The 10,616-nt window shown below is 41.3% G+C and overlaps 1 protein-coding gene across 4 annotated transcripts; it reads left to right on the forward strand.

Moving 5' to 3' along the window:
• The first annotated feature begins 4,835 nt into the window (after window positions 1-4,835).
• RAD9 (cell cycle checkpoint control protein family) lies at window positions 4,836-8,112 on the forward strand. Of its 4 annotated transcripts, none has more exons than XM_078590078.1 (9): window positions 4,836-4,978; window positions 5,071-5,305; window positions 5,370-5,621; window positions 6,094-6,209; window positions 6,833-6,897; window positions 7,018-7,184; window positions 7,291-7,351; window positions 7,434-7,480; window positions 7,566-8,112. In XM_078590078.1, exons 1-9 carry the CDS (start codon window positions 4,874-4,876, stop codon window positions 7,676-7,678), a joined length of 1,161 nt encoding a protein of 386 aa, XP_078446204.1. In that variant the 5' UTR covers window positions 4,836-4,873; the 3' UTR covers window positions 7,679-8,112. The 4 variants fall into 4 exon arrangements, 2 of the variants coding, with proteins under 2 accessions (XP_078446204.1, XP_078446195.1); XM_078590069.1 differs by having other exon boundaries at window positions 7,563-8,110; XR_013584544.1 differs by lacking the exon at window positions 7,291-7,351 and having other exon boundaries at window positions 7,405-7,480; window positions 7,563-7,663.
• Window positions 8,113-10,616: the final 2,504 nt, after the last annotated feature.

Consider the following 10,616-nt stretch of genomic DNA (forward strand, 5'->3'; position numbering starts at 1 on the left):
TCATCTACCTGTGAAAAACTTGGTGATTTGCTTTCCACAAGCACAAATGTACTTTGCATTTGAATGAAGCTGTAGCCCTGAACAGCAGTCCATCGTTGAGTTTATTGTAAGAGTACTGGTTTTGCAATGAAACTCGTTTGTAATCTTGCGGGACTGTTTACCCCGAAATCCAAAAGTTAGGATGTTGAGTATAGTAATAAATCTCAACACAGACGTGCACTTAATGGATTAAGAACTTGAATCTAATGAAATGCTACGGCTTATTAGTGCTTGAATAATACGCAGTGAAATACGATAATAAATTTAAGTATGCGAGGCACAAATATTCAAAATTCATATTGAAATCAGTGATTCAGTTTCATATGATATAATATACAGTCGGCTGGCCAGGTCAGAACTCACACGCAAGGGGTCAAATGCACCTATTGGTCTCCATTCCAGTACTCACTTATTCTCTTTTCCTGCTTAGTCACAAAAGGGAAATAAATATTTTCTGCTTATGGTGGGGCATTTGATCATGATCCTCAACTTCCACCGATTACATGTTCTTGGCGTATAATAGCTCAACTAGAAATACAGTCAAGCCTACAGAGGAAGAGCATGATTTCTTCAACTGTGGCGTTTGTTACTATTTTTGGATTTTTATGTTGTCACAAAAGTTCTATAAGAACCACTTTCCGTTATAAGATCTAAAGTCATTTAAGAAATTGAAGTTTCTTCTCTTATAGCTCTTGATTTTTCCCTGTTTGCTGGCAATTTTGGAATTAGAGCACACATTTTCGTTGAGAAATGGGGAGGAGAGGTAGAGTTAGATAAAGAGGATAAAACAATATCTCTACACTACTCAATATTTTTCATGCCTATAAGGTTATGGGTCATAACTGGCATACAAAAAAATGTTACATGACATGTGTCTTAAGGAGGCATGTTACATATTTTGTCCACTAAATGTGTAATTACCGCATGGATAGTTTCTCTGTGCAACTTTTCACTAGAAGCGAATTTTAAGTTTGACCAGAACTGTTATTGGTCTTCAGAAAGTTAACTTCAGAACACTTTCACCTGCTACAGCTGGAATTTGCCGTGTACATGGTAAATTCTTTGGAGATTTTCTATCCTTCTCAGAGGCCTAGTATTTTTTAAATAAAAAAAAACAAGTTTCATACAAATGAATGCTTATAGAAGATTTGAAGATTTTAAAACTGGCCATACATCATGCCACCTTAACATGTTCATGCAAAGTATCTGCTAAAAAATATTAGAAACTATCACTACCTGCCAACTTTCCATTTTGTGCTACAAGTGGCTTCGTCACTAAAAACAAAAAGATCCAAAAAAACTAAAAAGATAAATTTGACTTTGTAATAGAGAAATACTGTAGAAATTTTTAAGTCACTGGCATTGATGTCAAACTCTGTGGTCTCTGATGCCAGGCGTATGCTTGTCATGTGTTGCAATGGAGAAGGCAATGGATTAAAAATCATATAATAACCAAACAGAAGGAATAAGAACCCAAGGGAGAGGAAGTGGAGAGAGTCAATTGGACAAAGAGAATGAACATAGAGATATTATTTTACGAAAAAGCAATAAAACTCTAGAAGGTGGATGTAGTTTGTGTTGGGGTTCAAAAGGGAATCACACCCCTCTAAGTAGGACAAGGAATGTGCCTCAAAATTGGGCCATCCAAAGGGTAAAACAACAATAGATGAAAAGGAGCTATGCACTTGCATTTCCCCCCTGTTATGATTGGGGCTGACACAATGCCAACATTCTGTTAGTAGTACTAGTGTGGTTGACCCATGAGAGAGAACATTGTGTAGTATTTATGGAGATTGGAGTCCATGACATTCTGAACATGTGTCATTGCAGAGTTCGAGGGGAATATGAACCAGATGCTGACAACCTTGGACTCCCCACTGTCCTATCAAGGTTTCACTATGGTATCTCTTTACTTGGGATACATATGTGGGCATGGGAATGTGCGAGTGGAGTCCATGTGTAATTTCGGAAACGCCTACAAACTCTTGCTAGCACTAAAACTTTTCATATTTAAAACCTGATGGGGACCATCTAGCATCGAAGGACGGTCTCAGCTAGCTCGTGGATCGTGGACTGAAGGAGAGACCCGGCCTTTAAGTATTCGGCCTAGTCAATGGGCCCCTAGATGTTGACGTTATCTTCGTCGTGTTTTTATCACTTTTTTCTAGTTTTGAAGGCCGTGTATGTGGGCCCACGTTTGAATGTATGGGCCTCGTCTCCATCTAGAGGACCCCTAGGACCTCGTTAGTGGGACTCTTTCCCCTTCCCTTATAGGGAGGCCCATATTACACCCCCTTGTAAGGGGCCGGGGTACCCCATGTTGAGTTAGATAATAGAAGAAAAGGAAGAAAAGCTTGTTTTATTTCATTTTTATCTTTATATTTTCATTTATTTATGAAATTGACACTGCAAATATGGTCTCCCCTAGAAAACCCTAACCAGCCAAAGCCGATGCCGACACCACCATTGTGCACTCCACGGTGTCCCCATCGCTTATCTGCCGCCACAACCAGCGGTTTGCTTGTCGCTCCTGCCCCCTCTTGCCCACACGTAGCTCATGTTGACGCCGCGCTGCTCAGGATGCTGCTCGCGCCCTGCTTTGGTTGCTGCCCCTCGCCCTACACCACTTCTGCCCCGCGCTACCTTGGCCGTGCCCACTGCCTTGCTTACGCACGATGCCTCACTTGCGCTTGCCGCGCACCTGTGCCCGTCGCACTTGCCTGCTTTTGTCGCTGTGCCCCGTGCTCGCCTGCGCTTGCTGCCACGCCCCCTCACCCCCGTGCCCTTCGCTTGTCACCACTGACAGTCAGCACTGTGGTCATCGTGCCACCGCCCCATGTATTGCCGTTCGTTCCTCCGTTCGTGCCAGCGTCGCCAGTAATTGCTGGATCCACGTATGTAGAAGCCAAGGGAACATCCGAGTCGCGACTGCATGTGCACACTTATGCCACCCTTGTATCCATTATGAGCCCTCTACTCGCCAAAAAACTTCTGGGGTCGTTGCCATCGTGCTAATCCCACAACACCACCAACACAGACATGCTCACGTCGGACTAACGCCGCCATTGTCTGTTCTACTGGGCCTGACCCTATAGGTACACTTGTAGTTACCCTTTGAACATTCCATTATTTCTTTCATTACCTTCCGCGCATGTCTCCACCTCTGGGGTTGAGGTAGTGATAGATAGGGTTGTCATTTTGAGGGCTAGAATTTCTATTGGTACGCCCCTGGTTGGACTTGTCGGGGCACGCACTAACGATAGTAGCCATGCTCACACCGTCGACAATCAACCTAACATCCCGGTCATTGGGAGCCTAGTGGCATTCCGAGACCCCCTTACTATGACCTAGAGGTCGTAGAGGTACGTTGACGCCAAGTTGTGCTTCTCACTGAACTTTATCAACACATTTTGCATTTGCATCCCAGCGAGTTCACCCCCCTAATCGACATTGGAACAGTTGCTCGATCCCAGCCTGTCATTTTGCATCAAAACCCCTTTAGGTGGTCTTTGGGGTACAGTTAGATCGGTCCTCTACGAGTAGGGTTTGACGGTCCCAGTTTGGTCTGATTTTTTACCAAAGACCTAAACTTCAGTCTGGTTCTCGTTCGTTCTTGTTCGGTCCTCGTGCAGTCTGGACCAGTCTTGGTCTGGTTAGTTTAACTAGTCAATGTCAACGTCAAAGTCACATCAGTAAAGTTATATTGAATATCCACATAATGAGCTTAAGAACTGCTCGTAATGAATTTCCCTTTGCCTCCTTCCCATTCTTTCTCCCCTCTCAGGTCTTTTTACCTCCTCACCTCCCTTTCTTCATGGAGAACTGTCAGGGTGACTAGAGAAGGAAGAAACGTTCAATAGAAAAAGAGGTTTTGATGGGTTCGTGCAGCCCACATTCAAAGAAAGTGCGCATAGATGCTCAAATATATGGTGACTACGCTGAGCACTATGAAACCTCTCCAGCGAGTTGGATTCAATATTTTTAGAATTTTACAAAAAATATTTAATAAAAAATTAATAATATACTTCCTGTTTCATTCATGTTTGACCCTTGTATCTATGGTCTACCCTCAAATGGAGAACCTACGGTCTGGGTTCGGTCTGAGCAAATCGGTCCTCGATCCTAAATGTCCAACCCTAACTAAAAGCACGGCTATAGTGCAGGGACGCAGACGAGATGATTTTTTCATCCCGGGACAAAAAAATCATCCCGTCCAAGGGTTTGGACGAAATTCGGGATGAAAATTTGTTTTGAGGACCACTGGACGGGATGGTTTTCGTCCCCTGGGACAAAAAAACCATCCGTACGGAGGTCTCGAAGGATGGACGGACGAATCTGGACGAAAAACCGCCGGATTCCCATCTGACCGTTGAGATGTAGCTACGTAGCCTCGCTATGACAATTTACATCAAAGTCCCTGTATTTTTACGAGCATGCAAACTGACGCCGCTCAGAAATAATTGTACATATGTCCCTTTGCATTCTCTCTCCTCCATATTTCCCTAAAAAACTTAGAAAAACTATATTAATATATTAATATTAATATTAGGGGACAAAACTTTGTTCCGTGAGGTCTGGTCGGGACGGTTTTTGTATGGTCTGACGAAAAATTTGTCCATGCAATGAATCCGGACGTCAGACGGGATGAAATTAGTCCCGTCCCGTCCATCATCCGCGTCCGGGACGCTCCGGAACTATACCTGTCTGGTAGTAATAATATTACTACTTTTTATTATTATTACTACTTTTCCGTAGTAATAATAAAAAAGATTATCTATAAAATGGGTCATCTTCTTCAAATTGGCGCCAAAAACCAGAAGTTAGAATAGAGGCTATGGAGCTCTCCGTGGGGTTGAACTCTCTCCGGACCTTCACCCGCTGCGTGACCTGTCTGGCCCGAATTGGCAACGAGCTCGTCATCCAGGCATCTACTTCCCAGGTGATCTTCGATCGATCTCCATCCTCCTACTATAGATCGTGCATGATTGAAACTCTAGCGATTTGATGATCCGTAATTTCGTCGTGGATCAGCTGATCTTCCACACGATCAACTCGTCTCGCACTGCGTACCAGTCGGCATCGTTCAAGCCGGATTTCTTCGACTCGTATGTGGTTTCTGCGTGCAATGGCGAGGTCCAGTGCAGCGTCCTCTTGAAGGCCGTCTGCGCCGTCTTTAGGACTTCTGTGAACGTCGTCGACCGTCTGGCTGTGATTCTTCCCGCTTCGGATGCCCCAAAAATTCAGTGGACTCTAGAATGTTTCAGCGGTAATCGACTGATCTATCCTATTTTGTTTCTTAGTTGTTCTTCGCTGTTAAGAGTAAGTCTCAGGGGTCAAGAAGACGTACTGGATCAATTGTAACGTGGAGCCGGATGTTCATCAGCTCTCGCTCGAGAGGGAAAGGTACCCTAGCAATTTCGTGGTAAGACCACGGGATCTGGCGCGTCTGCTTGCGAATTTTCAGTCGAAGTTACACGAGATAACGATTATCGCCAGAGATTCATCGACGGCTACGACCAATTCTCGAGATGCGATGGGCGGAAAAGCTGTCGAATTGCGCAGCTACATTGATCCGCTGAAAGGTGGCCCTGAGCTAAAACATTTTTCTCAAATAATGTTCCTTCTCGTTGCATCATCTGTCCTTTTTATCTATTCGACAATTGTTTTTTTTTTTTACCAAGATTTGGTTTTGGGAAAACATATTCGTCTAAGATCAATGAAAAAAAGGAACCCCGATTGGATTTGCAAACTTATGAATGAAATCAAATAGACAAGACAGATTCATTCCGTTACAAAATGACTGCCTCTCCTGGCATCATCTATCCTTTTTCTCTATCTGTCGATGACAAATTTTCTGATGAAGATTCAGCCGTAGGAAAATACATTTGTCAAATGTCCAAATACTCATTTATTTTTCTAAACATAATGTTCTAGTTAGATAGGATCGACTCAGCCATTGATCCAAACGTATTTGGCAAGTATCCCAATGAAACTTTGGGACAGGATTGATGCGCAAGTTCTTATGGGCCTTTTCTATTTTAATTTTCTCATCAGATAGCATTGACTCAGCTCTGCACACCCAACTCTGGATAGATCCAGCAGAGGAGTTCTTGCAGTATACTCATTCCGGGGAACCAGTAGACGTGACATTTTGTGTCAAGGAATTGAAGGTGTTGCCAATTGTATCCGATTCTATAAGTTTTTCTATTTCTCTGACCCTTTTTTCTTGTTTTCTTAAGTAAATTATTTATTTAATGTTACAAACCAAGGTATATTCCTTTGATTGATCTCTTCTTGTTAGAATTAAAAGTTTCTATGATTTGTCCTTTTCCATATTTACCCCTATAACATCTAATAAGATGACCGTTGGATCTTAAGATCGGAACCGAATCTGTACTATATATTGAGCATTTTCCCAAAGGAATAAGTGACAGTTTTTATTTCTTCTAACCTATGGGTTTCGCTCTCTTCCTTTCAATGGGCTGCTCTAATCTCTGATGTCTCACAGACACCTCCTGGCGAAGCTGGTCCATTGTGAGAATTCAAACACTTTGATAAATCAAAATATCATCTTTTGAGGCTTTGGTGTACCTCCATGGTTCTGTCTTCAAATTGTTTAGCGTTTGTTATTTTTGGGAAGAATTTTTACTCCCTTGTTTTTCTATTTATTGGACAAGATGTTTGAGGATCCTAATTTTTTAAATGAAAAATAGTGATTTTCCTTCTAGTTTTCTTTGACATTCAGATGGTCCTCTTTATTACGTACCTGATTAATATGCCTCTCCAAATTTAGGCGTTTCTCACATTTTGTGAAGGATGCGAGGTTGACATCCTCCTGTGTTTCGAAAAAGCTGGGGAGTAAGACATTTGTTTTTAGTCCACCCGCTTTTTATTTATAATTTATCACGGCTCCATCAATTCCAACAAAAATAAAAAATCCAAAGTTTGATCCTTTCACTCTAATATTTGCACCAACAGGCCAGTTCTTATGGCGCCAAAATTTGGATTTAATGATGCATCAAATTCAAATTTTGATGCCACTCTGGTTCTCTGCACCATGCTTGCATCTCAACTCCCAGAAGAGGGCATAGCAGAGGGCCCACCTGCATCCAGAGTTGACTCTGGAGCGAGAGGAAGTCAAACAGGTAACTGTCCTTTCTGATTTTAGGGTTAGGGCTTTTCTGGCAGTGTTCTTTCATTGTACACAGATTGAATATCTGATAATATGACTGGATTTGGTTACATCGACAGGAGAAAGAAATTCAACCGACAGATTTAATAATCGTTCTGAAAGAACCTACAGACCGTTTGTGTATCCTTTATCGGCCCATTTTTTTCATTTTTTTTAAAAATTATGTATGACAGAGCTTGCCTTGACCATGGTCAACTAAAAGATCCCCTTGCCAAGTGGAAGCTGACCCAAGACTGGACGAGCTTCATGGTAGATTATAATTCCTTAATTGATCTTTTAATGAGAATCAGAGTGGTTTGTGATAACCTTCTTTTTCTGTTGTATTTTTTAGAAGATGAGGAAACGACTGACCATACTTCAAAGCATCACGCAAGCAACTGGCTGGAAGAAGATGAAGACGATGACGACAACGAAGATGCTTTCGTACCCTCAACACCTCCATTTTAGATGGATAGAGAAACAAAAGGAAGAAAAAAAATGCCGAGATTGATACACAGAGAGCCAGAGAAACGTGGGTTCGTTCTGTCTTCTTTTCTTGGGAGATTGAAGGAACATATTTACAAAAATGATCTGGGTTTTTCGACAAAGTGTAAGTTAAGGAAGATGATATTGGATCGTAGTACACAGGGATGATTGGAAAAAGATAGATCAAGGACAAGAGAGGTGACCAAGAGCACTGAAGGCAGTTCCATGGGGGTTTTACGCCGGTGGAGCTCTGCATGATCTGTCCAAACAAATGCGCAAGATGAGAAGTTATAAATCCTCAAAAGTACAGTCTCTCCGTGTCACGGGTAAGTTCTGCACTATCTCTCTCCTCCACTCTCTCACTAGATTGCCCTCCCTCTCTTTCTCTCTCCCCCATTAAGTTTCTCTCACTCGCGCTCTCTCTCCCATGTCTCCCTCCCTCCCTCCCTCTCTTTCTCTCTCTCTCTCTCTCTGTGTCTCTCTCCCATGTTTCCCTCCCTCCCTCTCTTTATCTCTCTCTCTGTCTCTCTCTCTCCCATGTTTCCCTCCCTCCCTCTCTTTATCTCTCTCTCTGTCTCTCTCTCTCCCATGTCTCCCTTCCTCTCTCTCTCTCTCTGTCTCTCTCCCATGTCTCCCTCCCTCTCTCTCTGTGTCTCTCTCCCATGTCAACTTCACTCTCTCTCTCTCTCTCTGTGTCTCTCTGTCTCTCTCCCATGTTTCCCTCCCTCCCTCTCTTTCTCTCTCTCTCTCTATCTCTCTCTGTGTCCCTCTCCCTTGTCTCCCTCCCTCCCTCTTTTTGTCTCTCTCTCTCTCTCATTAAGTCTCCCTCCCCCTCTTTCTATTTCTCACTTATCTTCCTCTCTCCTCTCTCTCTCTCACTAAATATCTCTCCCTCCCTTTTTCCTATACATTAAATCTCCCTCTCTCTTTCTCACACACTAAATATCCTAAGTCTAGGAGATTTGTTTGTGAAAAAAGGGGATAAAGGGAATAAGCCTCTACCCTTGAGTCTGATTTTATCAAATGAAGCAGAAAAATACCTAATGAGGTTCAGATAATGAGATGGTGGAGGTGTGACTGGTGTTCACTTTTCATTTGTCACTCCTAGGTCATGGTGCTTCAATCCTTTGATTTTTTCATCTTGTACCCACTCCAGTAGGTATCCTGACCACTTATATATCGACCTCCACATTCGCCAAAATCATGCTTTTTACCATCTTACTCATTCTCGCGATCTGTTATATAAACCCAACTTGTCTACAAACACTTGTAAATTCTAGTTCAAGGATAAAAAATGTTCCTAAGTGAAGTTGTGAAGCATATACCAGTTCTGATTGGATAACTTACCCCCTGTCTAGGTACACGAGTGTTTGAAATAAATAAACATAAATAAAAATATAATGAAATGAGTCCCTTATATGATAAGCATGGTATTCAATGCATAAATATGGACATTGTTTGAAAGAACTTAAGGGATAGGGTTGCAAATAAGGCGGTCTTATAGTTTGGCATCTCGGCAACGGTGTTGGAATTGTGATACTGTAGCCACTATAGACCATTCTTCCTTGTGAGATCATTACCGATGCAGGCTAAAAAAGAGTTAAGTAAAAATGTCAGGGGATAAAGGGTATAAGGAAACATAATAATAAATTGTATAAGGAGAACGACTATGAAGAAGTTCAAAAGAAAATAAATGTTTTCCGAGGTATTTAAGGGGCAGGGAGTGGGCAATGGGGAGTGAAGTCATAGAGTTGGGGTTTCCCAAGCTCAGGGATGTGGGAAAATGAGGAGGGGTTCCATCCATATAAGGCGTCAGTATATGCCATGCTCAAAGACATTATTAATAGAAAATGCCCCATCCAATCTGATTATAATTTGTTTGAAAAAGATTCTAATCAATAATTATAAAGCCATACCTTCTGATTTTTTGTACGTTCTGTCAGTTCATTCTCTTGTCACGGAAATTATTCATTTTTGATTTATAAATGGAGTTTTCATATGCATCAATAATTAAATCTTATAACTCATGCAGATGCAAAATTCAAGTCTTCCCTGAGGCATATAAAGAGAGGTTAAACTTTATGGCCGAAAATTCTTTTAAGCGCAATAACCATTGAAATGTGGTAGGCTTTACCAAACACTAACCTAAAACAAGATTTCCCGTTGGGTGTCTTACGTGCAGCCCTATAAGCCTATGAATCATTACATAATCGACTCACCCAGCTTTTCCCATAAGGCCAATCTATTTTATTTATCTTCTTAATCTTTACATTAGAAACCTGACACTAGTAGTTACTTTGGGGTGGTAAAGGCAGTGAGTCTATATTCCAAATAGCTTTTCTTCAAGAATAATAAAAAATGATGATTATTAAAATGACTATCTCTATTAATAATGATCACCCATCGACAACCAAACATAGGGAAAATATGTTTCTGAATGAACTTCACAATGTATTTATAATCATTTGATTAAGTGGGAATGGCTCTAACACATCTCATCATAAAAATATGATCATAAACATATGAAACTGGAAATGGTTTTATGAAATAAGTGCCCCATTAATAAAACTTACATAACTCAAGTGATTGGGCTACAGTGGCATGGGATATCTCTCTTTGATGTTCAGTGCAGCTTTACACTTTAACAACTAGGAAAATAGTCACGAATTTCAAAAAGGGAGTAGGTGACAACATTAAATCAGATCAATATAAATATGCATTTATAATTTATTTTATCGCTTATTTTTATAGTTCCACTCGCATTATTTACCATTTTAGGATAAAATGAGACATGTTTATTTTCCTAAGATCTATTATTCTGTATTTTATTGATTATTGTAACTAACCCCACTAGAGTCCTTATAGTCAAGTAGATTTCAGACATCTGCTTGGAGTTTTATTTCAGAAACAGGACTTAGGT

Source organism: Wolffia australiana, chromosome 2 (assembly GCF_029677425.1).
Source record: "Wolffia australiana isolate 7733 chromosome 2, ASM2967742v1".
NCBI classification, from domain to species: domain Eukaryota; kingdom Viridiplantae; phylum Streptophyta; class Magnoliopsida; order Alismatales; family Araceae; genus Wolffia; species Wolffia australiana.